Below are 16295 nucleotides of genomic sequence, written 5' to 3'. Positions count from 1 at the left end.
TATTTTTCCACATTGATAATGGTATATTTTTCCACATTGATAATGGTATTCTGGGTTTGGTTTTGTTGTTTAATTCTTTTCTTTTACAAAGACATACTAAAGAAAAAAAAATCACCAAGGACTTTTTTTTCTTTAACAAAACAATGTTTAAGTCCCACAGATATAACTGGTGTGGTAAAGGGCCAGACATTATTTTATTAAAACTGTCCCAGGTGATTCCAACCAGCAACCAGGTTTTGTAAACCACTAATCTGGAGCAAGTATTAGCAACCGAATAAATAACTCACCTAGTTATGAATGAACCAAGTCCCCAAAGTACTCTTCTTGAAGACTGTAATCTGTACTTATTATTGGCATTGATGGCATTAATGACATCTCTGAATTCTACCGTACCTATTTTTAAGACACTTAGAAAGATTTTAATTAAATAACAGCTTATTTAGCTCTCTAAATAGATTTACTTAGGTTTCTAACAAGCAGATTTTTCTTGAGACGCCTGGGTGGCTCAGTCAGTTTAGCATCCCATTCTTGATTTCGGCTCAGGTCATGATCTCATGGTCACTGCGGGTTCTGTCAGCACAGAGCCTGCTTGGGATTCTCTCTCTCCCTCTCTCTCTCTCTGCTCCTCCCCCACTCGCTCTCTCTGCCTCTCCCTCAAAATCAATAAATAAACTTAAAAAAAAATTTTTCTTGGCTTCCTATACATATTGAACAAACCAGGAACAACAAAGGCAAAAGCCTTCATGTCCAGGCACGATACAATCAGAACTGGTAAGAACTTAGGATCTATAAACATAATTATCAAGAAACTCAAGAGAAGGGGCGCCTGGGTGGCTTAGTCGGTTAAGCGTCCGACTTGCTTGGGTCATGATCTCGCGGTTCGTGGGTTCGAGCCCCGCGTCGGGCTCTGTGCTGACTGCCAGCTCAGAGCCTGGAGCCTGTTTCGGAGTCTGTGTCTCCCAATCTCTCTGACCCTCCCCTGCTCACGCTGTCTCTCTCCTAGAGATGAATAAAACATTAAAAAAAAAAAAAAAAAGAAAGAAACTCAAGAGAAAACATCTTCAATAAAGCCACTGGAGTGTTACAAATCCCTGAACCACAGAAGAGGCTACTTAAAATATATCAAACAACTTCATCCCAACTTAGTCTTATTTCTCTTATATCACCTTTTAAGAACTCATATACAACCAATGCAGGAAGAACTGCTAAGAAACACTTAAGGGGAAAATAATCACTTTCAATCCTGAATACATCTATCCCAGATAGAAAGATTAAGTAGAAAAAGGTACTGACTTTTTTACTAGAATGATAAATGAAATAACATCCTATGCGCTGCTATGTAATGACTGTCACATAACGAAGTGAAAACATGATGGCATGCTACATCTGGCCAGGTGCTGTTCTCTGATTCAAGTAGCACTCCTTAAAAGCACACACACACCTGGAAGGAATTTCCCAATCCAGATACAATATACATGGGTCTGCAGCAGAGCATCACTGCTACCTCCAGCATTCAAATCATCCACAAAATATGATGAACAGCTATGGGGGCACAGGTTACACACAGTTCATAACTCAAGTTGTAAACACACACCCACAGGATCAACCCGAACCACAACAGAAACAAAATAACACAGTAAGGGATAGAAAAGGCATCAGGAGGATTAAGTGCTCACTGCATTTGTCAGGTGACTCAAATCTCTCTTCTGATTTGTCCTAAATCAGTGCATCTAGAAGACCTCACTTTGTCCAAGGCATACTGCAAATTCAGTGGAGTTTAAAAATAATTTAAAGGCAATGGGGGGATTTCCTAAAGCAACCCTGAAGACAAAGAATCCATTCTCCAAGACCCTGATTTTAAATATACACATAAATGTTTAAAAATATGTATATATAATATATAAATACAAATGCAAAATATGTATGAAAGCCCAGGAAAAAAGTTATCACATTGAGCTTACGTTTTAAGTTACCCATCTGAGAGAGGCTTTTTAGGCATACGGTGATATGCTCCAAAATGTTTTTGAGATCAGGGAAAAGAAAAACATTTTTCTATAGAAGTTTAGGATTGTACGGGGCACCTGGCTGGCTCAGTTGGTTGAGCGTCCGACTTGGGCTCAGGACACGATCTCGCAGTTCGTGGGTTCAAGCCCCGTGCTAGGCTCTGTGCTGACAGCTTAGAGCCTGGAGCCTGCTTCCGAGTCTGTGTCTCCCTCTCTCTATGCCCCTCTCCCACATGCACTGTCTCTCTCCGTCTCTCAAAAATAAACATAAAATTTTTTTAAAAAAATTTTAAGTTTAGGATTATATGTTTCAGCTATTACCTTATGAACACCACTAAGTCCTAATAGATTTAGGCTGAGGTATAGTTTCCTTTAAAAAAAAAAAATTGTAGTGAGGGAACATATGGCTTTTTAGGGCAGGCCATTTGAGGGAAAAATGATGACCTCGGCTAGGTGGGAACTTGGATATTCAATGACTGTATGTGGGAGGGAGTAACTTGCAATCTGAGAGGAAGTTGGAGGGAGGAGGAAGAAAGTACACTGGGGAAGATAAAGGATATATTTTTAGACAGGTGGGATGCTGAGTAAGCAGGTTCCCTCACTAGAACAGAACTACCAGTTAGATAAGTACCTCCAGCAGCGATTAAACAGATGTTTTATAAATATTTGCTAACTAGTATATGATTATTAAAACTATTTATTAAACACTATGTTCAAACTGAATCTAGCTTGACTTGTAATTCTAGTTTATGAAGCCTTTTCTTGGACTTTATTTTCCCGCCCATTAACTTTACAAGTATGCTCCAAAATGTCTTCTTTCTAAGTTTCTATTCCTCTACATTTACTTAAATATACAAAATGTTAACTAGACTTTAGAGTTATTAGGGGGGGGAAAAGTCTCTTTCTACTTAATAGGATTTGGGGGATTTACATATAAAGTAGGAATTCTTTCAAAATAAATACTTTCTCCTTCTTAAACTTAGTCCGACAACCAAACAGAACATTCCAGGAAAGTGTGTCTGACGTCGTCTTTCTATTCAGTATTTCAACTTATCTAAGGTCTTAAGATTTTTACCTTTCTGGTTTTTGTTTGCTTCTTGTTTTTTTTCAGTAACGTAAGAGTAATTTCTAGCAGACAACTCATAATTCAGACCATTTTATGGACAGGGAAAAGGTTAGTGTCTAGAGTCTTTAAAGAGAGGGCGATCTCTAATAACACTGAGCTTTAATCCAGTACTTCTAGAAGGAAAATAGAAGCACAGTGTATAATGAAATTATCAAAAACAGCTCTATACAGAATATTGTCCTCTATGCAGAAGTCACTCACTGCTGTATAAGAAATGGCCATAAGACACTTCATCATTTAATATTACATGTTTATATTCAACTTTTAGTTCTCAAAAGTACTTTAACATCCCCTTTAGTCTTTCATAGTGCTTTTACTCTGAAAAGATTCAAATATATGGCTTTTGAATATGAATTGTAAATCATAAAGAAAAAACAGGGAGAGGGGGGAGAGAGAAATTAAGAGACCTTCAAATACAAATATTAAAAATGTAACGTGATATGGTGGAATAAGCACTGCAAGTCGAGAGACCTGCTGCGGGTCTCAGTTTTGCCAGGAACCAGCTATACGCCTTTCTGTGAGTCACTTTATTATGCTTAAGTTGTTAAAAAAAAAAAAAAAAAGGAAAAAAGAAAGAAAGGGTGATTTTTTACTTAATGTTATTCTTAAATTCGGCTTTTTAAAAATCTACAATTAAAGGCTTTTCAAATATTGTATTATAATAACGGCTCAATGAAAGGTAAGTCATTTTGCCATATGGAGTCCTCTTTCACTTCTGTCTCTAATTGACTTGCAGCCTGTATTACTTAGTTTGCACACGCAAGATGTACTTTGGGGAAAGACGGACTGGGGAAAGATTCCTCTAAACGATGGGATGGAGCCAAGCAGGTGAGGGAGTTTAGAAATGAGGGCAAATGCGTGCAGAAGACCCGGTCACTCTCAAACCAGAAGCACTGAAAAAGAATTCTGCTTAAATTTCGGGGTGGGGGTGTGTGTGACAAAATCTGAGGGAGGCCTTGAGCTGAGGTTTTCAGACAATCACTGCCTCCACCCTTCAAACATTTATTCCCCTGGTGGACTCCAAATCGGCCTCCAGTTCCGGGTTCCCAACCAATCGCATCAAGCCACAACAGAGGGCTCCGCCAACCCCGGCACCGTTTCAGGGCTCTTAGTGTTGAAATTCACACGACCCCAGCACCTGTCGGCCTTCCCAAGAGGGGACGGGACAGAACAGTAGGTCCTCCCCCCCGTCCTTTACGATTCAGGCTACCACCAGGTCCCGAAGCCCTCGAGACTGAAACAACCTCCGTTAGCCGGGGGGAAGGGAGAGCTCCTCGCCCGTGACCCTCCCACGTATCCTTCCCCCACTGCTCATTCCCCAATTTACAGAACCCAACCTCCGACCATGGTTTCTCAGGCCTCGGGTCCCCCGGGCCTGGGAAACGTACAGACGCATGCGGAGGATGAAGACAGCGGGGGAAGGTGCACTCCTCGCCACCAGAGAAAAAGACAGGAAGGCAAGGGTGGGGGCAGCGATGTTCCCCCTTAGGGAGGGCGGGAGGCCGTCCGAGCGTCTGTCGAAGGGTCTGTCATTCCTTCACTCACCAGGAGCAGCAGGGAGCATCTAAGGTCGGGTAATGATAGGAAGACGGCAGGATTCATGGTAACGCTGGGGTCCGCGGCTGGGACTGGGCAGGGTTGGGTTGGGTTAGGAAAGGGCTGGGCTCCGGGAGCCGGCGGCAGCGGACGATCGTCCCAGCAGCGGCACCTCGTCCTCTGGACCCGGAGCTCCAGCGGCGAACACCCGGGACAACTTCCAGAGAGGCCTCGCACACCCTCACTTCCGGGTCCTGCCCATCTCGGAGCGTATTGGGAAATGTAGTCCTGCACCACTCTCATCGAATACGTCACGGAGCATCCAGAACTTCTTTCCCATCAGACTCTCCGCCTAGGTCCACCGAGTTCTCCGCGCGCGGGGCCCTGTGGGATAGAAAGAGCGGAGGGCGGCGAACCTCTGTTTTCAGAGGAAGGGAACTACAATTCCCAGAGGGCAGTGCGATGGAACGCCTCGGGCGGCCTTCGGAGGGGTTCTGCTAGTTTCAGCGCGGTGGGGTCTGTCCCTGTCGGATATAGTGTACTGTCCTGGCGGGAGGGGCGGCCCACTGCGGGTCGTGCCTCCTGGAGCCGCCCCCGGGACGTGAGTCCTGGAGGAGGCGAGGGTGAGTAGGAAGGGGCCTGGCTGGGGAAGCTCCGATCGATCTGCATCGCCTTGGCCCCTACCTCAGGCTCAAGGCCCTCCTGGCCTCGGCTCTGGCCTGATCTTTCATCACTGGCCTCCTCGCCTGCTGCCTCTTCTTTCTGCGCTAATTACTGCATTATAGAGACGGAGCCGTCTCTTAGGACCTCCGTTGAATGAGTGGATGCCTTATCCCTAATTGTCTCTGTGGGCTCGTGTAAGGAGTAGATCCGGGACAAAATGGGAAAGCATGTTGTAAACTGGAAAGCGTAACTGTGATCGCTCCTAATGCATGGATCACTCCTACAGGATAATTACGAATTTCGTCAGCCAAGCCGTTGAGGATCTTAACCTGGCCCAAGTTAGCTCCCCAGCCTCAGCTGCAAACACCAAGCCAGGTCCACGTGCCCCAGATGGTAGCTACACAATCAGTACTAAGTACCTGGGAGGCATTCTGCTTTTTGTGTGGTTCTCCCTACTCCTTACCTGTCCTCCAGCTTTCCTCTGCCTTGGAATGGCCTCAGCCTCTTCTCTATCTGGAATGCCATCTCAAATGTCACCATCTCTGAGAATTTGCCAAAACACCAGCCCTTTAGCCCCGATCGGAATGAGTTTTTGCTTGTGACTGCAGCACCACTAGTTTTGCACAGTTATATTATTAGAAGCATTTATTACACTGGCTGGTTTTATAACTAGTTAATGATACCTGTACATTATAACTGACAAAGTGGTTTTGATGTTCATTTATAAAAATTATTTACAAAAGACATTAGTACTAAATATATGTGTGTATATACGTGTGCGTTGAACTAAGAAAGGACCCTCGAGAATGCTTGTCCCAGGGTGACTTATTAGATAGTGGCAGAGCCAAGACTTAGTTAGGTTTCCTCTCTCCTAGTCCTGTGTTCTTATCTCTATACCACTCCCTTCCTCTCTGACAGAAGAGAAATGGGGAATTAAAGAAAGATCAGATGCTCATGAGCATGACCTCTTTAGTCAAAGAAATTAAACTTTGATCCTGCTCACCCTCTGGACTTAGCACTCAACCCATGACTTCTCATTCAACAAACATTGACTGAATACCAGCTATGTACCTTTTACTGTGCCAAGTGCTAACAATTATGAGGTGAAATATATGTATGTGTATATATATATACACATACATATATAACTGAGATCTAAACGTTAGCGTATTTTTCAAAAGGTAGAGGGGCTTTTGTGTATATGTGATTCTCATATGCCTAAAAATGATCGCTTCGATTCTAAAATGACATGTATTAGAGTTCAGAGCAGTGCCTAGTACATAGCACTCAACTTATTGAATGGGTCAACATTCTACCCTTTTCATTGTTCATATTTTACAGGAAATCAGGGAGCTGAGGTAGCCTAAGGAAATGCTGTTTATTATTAACAGAATCAGGCCTAGAGCTCAAGTACAATTCCTCCTTTACTGTGTTCCCGCTTCCACCCATTTTGTAGCTTCTTTCAAGTCATTTTAATATAATCCTGCCTATGACAGTGGTTTTTCTGACATGACAGACATGACAGAAGTGTCTCACAAAGCCTGTATTTTCTGCCAGCATGTTAACTCAAATTGTCAGCAAAATAAAGACATGAAGAGCTGACCTTTACCAAAATTAAGAAAACACTTTCACTTTGAGGCAGAATTTGAACCAATAATCCTTGTCAATGACAGCGCAAGTACTAGCTCATCAGTGGTGATAAATTTCTCCTACAAAACTCCCAGATCCTTAGGAGTCACAGAGATTAGAGTGACACTTTGGTGAAATCAGAGGAGGGTTTGTCTGCCCTTTTGGCAGCTATTATTAAATAAATGATTAGCAGCTGCTTTCTTTAGATAGGCATGTATGCTCCAGTTTGCCATGCTCACCATGACTACCACTGTGTCTTACGCTATTTACTTTCCTGGTCTTTGCAGGCCTTCAACTGAGGAACTTTGATATTGCATCTTATGTTTAGAAAGGAAATTTAAAATCAGATGCAACTACCCGTTTTTCCTTCTTGAATTCTTCATGCTGCATTTCTGACATAATCCAACATCTGCTTCAACAGTCTTATACTTAGAGAACTCACTATTTTTCTATGCCACTAATGCATTTCTAGGAAGTTCTAGCAAAACATATCAGGTTACCAGTCAAAACACAATTTTTCTGAATGAAATATGATTGATCCTAATGATGTGGTTTTTCCTAAGGTCAAGATCTCACTAGTTATATTTCCTTGATGGACATAAGGAGAGAACAAATAAAAATTCTTCCTTTCAGCAGCATGAGAGAAAGCACTAAGTGCCTTCTAATTTTAGCACTTAGATCTAGTTGATTTTGACCTGACAATTTACATCATACCCATTTTGTGGTTTGATCATCACATTCCCAATATTAAATCTGATGTTTATTATTATGTGGAATCAAAACAAAAGTTACTGTGGCTTTTGAGTCCTGTGTCTAAGGTTAAATACGGAGAGCCCCTTTTTTCCCTTGGGTAGCCCCGGAGGAGGGTCTTAGAAGCAACCACCCCTCTCATCTTCCAGATGAACAACTTGTACAAAAGGTCTTTTATTTGGCCAACATTGTGGCAGTTCTAGGACCAGGACTGCAAGCTTTTTGAATCCTAGTCAACTATTCAGCCATATTTATAATATACCTACTCAAGACTGATGACACAGCTTTCAGAAATGTTTCCTGCATTTACTCATGGTTTAAATCATTGTTTCAGGATTGCTGCAGCTGCAGAAAAGACTATGAACAGGTCAGAGAACTTGTTCTTTACCGGCTCCTCATTAGCATCCCAAGTTCATGCTGCTGCCATTAATGGAGATAAGGGTGCTCTTCACAGGCTCATCATAGGTAAGTAGTCCCATAAATACAGAAGCTTTAAAAATAACTCTGTCCTGATACCATATGTTTTCATTCATATGTGGAACAAGAGAAACTTAACAGAGGACCATGGGGGGGAGGGGAAGGGGAAAAATAGTTAAGGAGAGGGAGGGAGGCAAACCGTAAGAGACTCCTGAATACTGAAAACAAACTGAGGGTTGATGGGGGTGGGGGAGAGGGGAAAATGGGTGATGGGCTGGAGGAGGGCACTTGTCAGGATGAGCACTGGGTGTTATATGGAAACCAACTTGACAATAAACTATAAAAAATAATAATAATAACTCTGTCCTAAGGGAGTGTGTTAATCTTAGTCTTAATTACAGGGTACTTCTACATTTTAATGGTAATATATCATTATTTATATTTCATTCCAGAACTTAAAAAAGAAAGTAATTAAGTCCTGAAACTTAAAAAAAGTTTAGGATTAGGATTAGGTGAAAAGTACTTGAGAAATATGTGTGTGTTTGACACTAAATCTGGGTATGTACCCAAAGGTGCTAAGAGAATTAATTCATCTTTATAATAACAGAGATCTAGAATGAGATAGTGGATAATGATCTTTACAATTTAGTATATATCCAAAGTACTAAAGCTTGCAGATAACTTAAATTGTAATTATTTAAAAATTGATTAAGTGTTCTCCTTAACATTGATTCAATTGATTGAAATGGATTGATTCAATATTCTCCCTATCATATGCATAGAGAGAGGCAGGCCCATATAAAAGTGCTAGAAGGAGGGGCGCCTGGGTGGCTCAGTCGGTCAAGTGTCTGACTTTGACTCAGGTCATGATCTCACAGCTCTGTGGGTTCAAGCCCCATGTCAGGCTCTGTGCTGACATCTCAGAGCCTGGAGCCTACATCAGATTCTGTGTCACCCCCTCTGATTGCCCCTCCCCCACTCATGGTCTGTCTCGCTCTGTCTCTCAAAAATAAATAAATGTTAAAAAAAATTTTTTTAAAGTGCTAGAAGGAGAGAGGAAAGTGAGTAGGAGAGAGAGGGTATTCAAGGACTAAAATGGGTAAGAATTTTTCAGATATCGTAAAAGCCTCATTTCCACCTATTCAGAAGTCATTGGTCTATATTTATTTAAAGAAAATAGCTAAAAATGTGTATTTTTTAAACCTTTTTACACATGAGTGTCTAGGGACATGATTGACAACTTGGGCTGTAAAATAAAGTCCATGCTACTGCAATTTCCATACAGGTTCCTTCAGAATTTATTTTTGCCCTACATTTCCAATTTCTCCAAAAACTTTTATCCATGCCCCCTAACCCCTGACTAGGCTTCCCATTCCCTATGAATGGATTCCATGAATTTTATCTGTCTCCTCTTTTCTACCTCCTCATTCTCTTCTCTACTGCACTCCTACTTATCTTTTTTTTTTTAATGCTTTATTTATTTTTGAGAGAGAAAGAGAGCAAGTTGGGGAGGGGCAGAGAGAGAGAGAGAGGGAGACACGGGATCTGAAATAGGCTCCAGGCTCTGAGCTGTCAGCACAGAGCCCAACGTGGGGCTTGAACTCTAACTGGTGAGATCATGACCTGAGCCAGACGCAGCCACTTAACCGACTGAGCCACTCATGTACCCCCACTCCTACTTACCTTTAAAGACAAAATTCTTGGGGTGCCTGGGTGGCTTAGTCGGTTAAGCGTCCGACTTTCGCTTAGGTCATGATCTCGCGGTTCGTGGGTTCGGGCCCCGCGTCGGGCTCTGTGCTGACTGCCAGCTCGGAGCCTGGAGCCTATTTCAGAGTCTGTGTCTCCCTCTCTCTCTGACCCTCCCCTGCTCACGCTGTCTCTCTCTCTCTCTCTCCTAGAAATAAATAAAACATTTAAAAAAAAAGTAATAAAGACAAAATTCTTTTACTACATACTCTGTGCAGGTTTCTCTTTTCTTTCAGAGACATCACCTCCTGATACCTCAGCTCCATGTCACCCTCCGCATCCACAGTTACTCCCTGGAGAGAGACATCTTCCAGTATCTCTGAGCCACTCATTCAAACATTCCACCATTCAATTAAAGCACTTACTTCCAGTTCACCCGCTAATGAGAACAATAGTTTTTCAAGTCACTAAGACTTGGAATCCATTATCTTCTGCACTTTCAACCATCTATCTCCTTATGGCTTTCCCTCTCCTACCATTAAGCCCTGATTCCATAGTCTACTGTTGAAATTCTTACCTAAGAAAAATTATCTTTTCTCCTCGCCTTCTGTTGTACCTAGCTGTGGCAATTCCAGCTGTAAATGGACCTAACACCAACCCCCAAACAATTTAACCAATCACAAAGATTGGTGGCACCCTACTGTGGTTACCTACCTCAGATAGGCACTCAACACTTTCTACTCATTTTACCATATTTCTCCATAAAGTGTTTCATACCTTCTCACTCTCCTGAAACCTCTGGCCACCAACCCTCCCTCTCTTTGCTCTCATCTAATGCTTTATATTCCCTACAGAAAATGAAGTCTTTAAGTAGGAACTCCCTCACCTTCCAGCAGGATATCTAGAAATCAGCCTACATCTGCACCCATCTTCTCCTGCTAAAACAAGAGCAAATATCCCTTTCTGTCAAAGATCAGTTCATCCACCTATGTTCTGTATCCCATGCCTTCCTATATTTTCAGGGACCTTCCTCCATTTTGTTTTTAAACTTCTGATTACTACCCCTTCAGTCTTTTCTTCTATGTTCTTCCCATCAACATGTAAACATGCCCTGGGGCGCCTGGGTGGCTCAGTTGGTTAAGCGTCCGACTTCGGCTCAGGTCATGATCTCATGGTTCATGGGTTCGAGCCCCGCGTCGGGCTCTGTGCTGACAGCTCAGAGCCTGGAGCCTGTTTCAGATTCTGTGTCTCCCTCTCTCTCTGACCCTCCCCTGCTCACGCTATCTCTCTCAGAAATAAATGAAACATTAAAAAAATTTTTAAAAAAACATGTAAACATGACCTAATTTCTCCATTACTTAAAAATCCCTTCCCTGGGAGTCTGGGTGGCTCAGTCGGTTAAGTGTCCGACTTCAGCTCAGGTCATGATCTCACGGTTGGTGAGTTTAAGCCCCACACCAGGCTCCGTGCTGACAGCTCAGAACCTGGAGGCTACTTCAGATTCTGTCTCCCTTTCTCTCTGCCCCTCCCCCACTTTGTCTCTCTCTCTCTCTCTCTCTCTCTCTCTCTCTCTCTCTCTCTCTCTCTCTCTCTCTCTCTCTCTCTCTCTCTCTCTCTCTCTCTCTCTCTCTCTCTCTCTCTCTCTCTCAAAAACAAATAATAAACATTTAAAAAAACCTTAAAAAAATCTTTTTCCTATTCCTTCACACATACACATACACACACACACACACACACACACACACACACACACACATACACACACACCCCAGGAGCTGTCATATCTCTCCATATCTCTTGACTTTTCCTCATAACTGTATCGGTCACAGCCTGAACTGCTCTGGCAGTGACTTAAGAAAGAGAGAAGTATATTTTATTCTCATCATAGAACAAAGATAAGTGGACAGTCTGTGGTGGATAAACACTTCTGCTTCATGAAACCATCAAGGGAGGCTGCTAGGACGTGGCTCTCTCATTGTCAACATGTGGCTTCCATCTTGGATCAACATGAAGCAACATGTGGCTTCTGTTGTAGCCATAGCCCAGGCAGCATGGATGGGGAGAGTTCACAAAAGCCATTTGTCATTTAGGAGGCAGACTGGACTTAGATGCAGAGCCGCACCTAGGAAAAAGGAGGCTAAAGTATTATCTCTCCTTTGATGACGTCATGCCCAGCCAAAGCNTCAGTTGTCACTCTCTGTCACCAAAACCAAGCTTCTTGAGCTATCCACATCCCACTTCTTTATCTCAATCCACTCTTTTATTAAAAGAAAACAAAACATACTTATTTAGAAGTATATATAGAGAGAAGTACATGCAACTTATATGTATGTTTAAGAAATAAATATAAAGCAAACATCTATGTAATCGCCATTAGGTCAAGAGACAGAACATTGTTCCCCTAGAATCCCCTAATGCATTCTACCCTATCCCTTGGAGTAATTTGTTATCTTGACTTTTATAATAATAATTACATTGTAATTATACCACCTAGGTATAGCTCTTAAACACTATAGTCTAGTTTTGCCTTTTTGAACTTTTTTTGTTAAATGCTCCATGTTTACTTGTACTGAAAGCTACATATACAGTTTTGTCATTTTCCTGCTAAGAATTCCTTGCCTTCCATTATACATGGAATAAAACTTAAAAGTGCACCCGTTCCTCTTTCCCTCTCCAGCTTCACCTTTATCCACTCTGTTCCTAGAAAAACTTGCTTTCTTTTATTTTCTCAAACCCACCAAGCCCTTTTCTGTCTCAGGGCTTTTGTCAGAAATACTGTTCTCCCCATTCTCTGTCTGACCAACCTCTGCTCATCCTTCAGGCCTCAGCTTTTAGGTCATTTCTTCAAAGAGGCCTGCCCTCATCATTCAGTCTCGGTGAATTTGTTTCTCGTGTTCTCTCTTAGAACTCTGCAGGTTTTCTTCATTGGACTTATATATTTATACATATGACTGTCTTAACATCTTTTTCCCATAAGCTAGAGGCCTCCATGAGTGTAGACTGTGTCTGTTTAATTCATCACTTTATTCGTAAAACCCAGCAAAGTTCTCAGCACATAGTAGAAACGTGAGATATATTTGTTGAAGGAGTGAGTAAATGTTATAACCATTTTTTTAAAGTACCTTTCCTCCCAAGAAGCCTTTAATCATTTTGAGGACCGGGATTAATTGTGAATTGAGTTGAATCAAATTGAGTAAATTAAATTGATTGGAGAGGCAAGTTAGGACTAAATTCCATTGAAATTTTTTTTTGTAAGTCAGAATACCTCAAGAAAAAAAATATAAAAGGAACTCTGTATTATTTTAATGAAAAATAACCTGCAAAGGAAATAAAACATGTAGTGTATTATAAATTAAAAATGGTTATACAGGCTCAGTCATACAAATTAACTAATGTGTTGCATAACAAAATTTGAAATATTCTTATAATTTTAAATCCCAAAGGAAAAAACCCTTAAAAACAGAGCAGAAGAAAATTACGTGAAGCCAGCATAGAGCCAATAAATTTACTTTATAAATGAGTTCCCTGTGTGTTCTATCATCGTGTTTCATTACCAACTTTGAGCTGTTAACGCTGCTCTTCTTTTCAGAATTCTGCCATCATGTCTTCTGTGCAAAGACAGTCCTACCTGTGTTCCTGACATTTCCCAATATTTGTATATCCCTACCAAAGTAATAACTGTTTCATCTTATACTTCAGTGTATCTTATATATTCTTTCACGTAGTGCATTTTGACAATATCTGAATATATGCTTTTTCTCTTTCCTAAACTCGTAACATAGTACTACAGATGAATTGGGGTTTTTTTCTTGAATTTTTCCTCACCAACTGCTCACTGAACTCATTCACTTCAGCATTTTCTGTTTTCCCTTCTCTGTTTCCATGGAGAAGTATGTCAGTGATGTGTTCGACTCCATGGAAACAGATGAGCATCTCTTTCTACATACACGACTAATTAAATCGAACACTTTCTATGCCATCCATTGTTCTGGAGAAGGACTGAAGAGGCTTTCCCTGAATGAGACATCATTTTCGGAGCGATTTTTAGTGTTTAACTTAATACAATGGATTAATGTTTTAACACAACATTATGTTCTCGATTCAGATGATTTAGGGCTCAATCCTGGGCCCTAAAAGCATAAACATACATAGCAAAATCCTTATGTATTGTGGTTGTCATTTGTAGATATGTAGCTTTTTCTCCTAACAATAAATTGAGATAATTTGGATAAATACCAGCGATATAGTTGATAATAAAATGAAGTAGGTTCATTTTAATACAATACAATGTAGTATAGTAGAAAAGATGTGGATTTTAGAGTCACATAAATCTGAGTGTTGAGTTCTGGCTTTGTCATTTCTTAGCTGTGTTACTTTGGGTAAGCCACTTAATCTTTTTGAGACTCAATGTCCTCATCTGAAAACTATAGACCACAATGCTTTATATGAGAGTTCAGTGGGATAATGACTGTAAGACATCAAGGGTGACTATAGTTAATAATACTGTATCGTTTACTTGAAAATTTCTGCAAGGAAAAAAAAAGTTTTTAAGAGTAGATCTTAAAAGTTCTCATCACAAGAAAAAACTGTAACTGTGTGGTGACAGATATTAACTGTACTCACTGTGGTGATCATTTCACAGTAGGTAAAAATATTAAATTATTATGTTGTTGACTTGAAACTAACATGATGATATATGCCAAGTATGTCTCAAAAAAATCCAACATCACACCTAACACAGTAGACAATAAAAAGACCATGTTGCTCTTAGTGTTTTATCGGGTTGGACTTAACAGTAAAATGATCCAGGCTTACATAGTTTCAGAAGGGTCTCAAAATGAAACCCCACTAAGTGCAATGAAGAATAATTCTGTTTTCTTTGTGAAGACTAAGCAGAATAATCTGTAGATGTGCATAGTGTGTGATGGTTGATATAACCATCACTGCTAAGGGTGTTTGGGGTTGTTTGAGTGGTAAAGTGACAAGGCAAAACCATTCTGATTATACGATAACTTTGGATGCCCCATTCATATTCTAAACAAGTGTTCTCTCTTTGACTATGACCTCTCCCAACACAGTAGTTTGGTATGGCAAGGAATCTTGTAAGTAGCAGAGCAGTGACATTATTTCAGGTTAACGTCTTCCTTTACCTCAACCCTGACCTTAAATGTTAGGGTCACTAGATGTTTTATGAATGTTAGCATATATATATATATATGCATCTATATGTATGTGTGTGTGTATTTATTGGCTTACATGTATATGCACTCATACTCATAATAGTAATAAAATTAGCCAGCATTTCATAAAGTCATGTTATATGTGCCAGGCACCGTCTAAAAGTTTTGCAACTCATTAACTCATTTAACAGCAAAACACTACAAAGAGTTTTGGATACTCTTATTACCCTCATTTTATAGGTGAGGAAGCTTGAGGTGTAGAGAGATTTAGTAACCTGTCTATAAGTAGCAGAACTTAGAGTAGAGCCTGGAAGTCTGATTCCACAGCTCATGCTTTTAACCCCTAAACTATGGATTCTCTGTGAACGGAGAGACCCGTGTGTACACACGCACATTCGCATACATGAATATGGAGAATTCACATAGACACAAGACAGGAAGAGCTGATTAGGCCTAAACCTTGACCGACGAACTGAATGGTTAACTAAATCTGATTTTTCCTAGCCTTTTTGGCAACCTGGTGAAGCTTATTGGCCCCTTCTCAAGAATATGTTTTTAAGAACTTAAACATGATATATAGGAATCCAAAGAAAAGCAGCTATGTTGAAGTACAGTTATCAAACTTTTAAAATTATGATATTGCAGTATACCTAAAATCGTATTTTTTGACACATTAAATAGCAAGGTCTAATAGAAAATCTAACAACTATAATAATTTCAAAATAGCAATGAGTTTAAATGCTATTTTAAGATACCACAACAACTATAATGAGATAATATGTGATAGTATTTCATAAAATCTCAAGTAACCTCAAAATGTAATATGTCTCTTATTATTATTATAATTCTCATTTTATATGTTAGGACACTGAGACTCAAAAGTTAAGAAATTTAGTTGTAAAGTTAATAACTGCACAGCTGAGACTCAAACCAGTTTATTTGATTTTGAATCCTATGTTGTCTCCATTGTTCCCATGTTGCCTTTATAACAATAAGCAAATAGTTTTTGGTTTTTTTATTTTTTTTACTTTTATTTATTCATTTTCAGAGAGAGAGAGAGCATGAGCTGGAAAGAGGCAGAGAGAGAAAAAAAGAGAGAACCCCAAGCAGGCTTCACATTTCCTGAACCCACAAACCATGAGATCGTGTCCTGAGCCAAAATCAAGAGTCGGACACTTAACCAACTGAACCACCCAGACAACCCTAAGCAAATAGTTTTTATTTTTTTGTTTTTTTTAATGTTTATTTATTTTTGAGAGAGAGAGAAAGAGAGAGAGGCAGAGAGTGAGTGGGGGGGGGGGCGGG

General features: G+C 40.4%; 2 protein-coding genes across 2 annotated transcripts in view; one reads left to right on the top strand and one right to left on the bottom strand.

Annotated features, from left to right (window-relative positions):
* The window catches only part of ERP44 (endoplasmic reticulum protein 44), a 97528-nt gene extending 92530 nt beyond the window's left edge, over window positions 1-4998 (bottom strand). Inside the window, exon 1 of the mRNA XM_077756097.1 lies at window positions 4675-4998. Coding sequence (XP_077612223.1) covers window positions 4675-4968 — 294 coding nt within the window. The 5' untranslated portion in view covers window positions 4969-4998. The remainder of the gene's footprint in view (window positions 1-4674) is intronic.
* Window positions 4999-5135: 137 nt separating this feature from the next.
* Window positions 5136-16295, top strand: part of INVS (inversin) — a 163466-nt gene continuing 152306 nt past the window's right edge. Inside the window, exons 1-2 of the mRNA XM_077756096.1 lie at window positions 5136-5288; window positions 8042-8172. Of these exons, the coding sequence (XP_077612222.1) occupies window positions 8067-8172 (106 nt within the window). The 5' untranslated portion in view covers window positions 5136-5288; window positions 8042-8066. The remainder of the gene's footprint in view (window positions 5289-8041; window positions 8173-16295) is intronic.

This window comes from Crocuta crocuta, unplaced genomic scaffold (assembly GCF_008692635.1).
Source record: "Crocuta crocuta isolate KB4526 unplaced genomic scaffold, BGI_CrCroc_1.0 scaffold431, whole genome shotgun sequence".
Lineage (NCBI taxonomy): Eukaryota > Metazoa > Chordata > Mammalia > Carnivora > Hyaenidae > Crocuta > Crocuta crocuta.
This window is presented reverse-complemented; position numbering and strand designations above follow the sequence as displayed.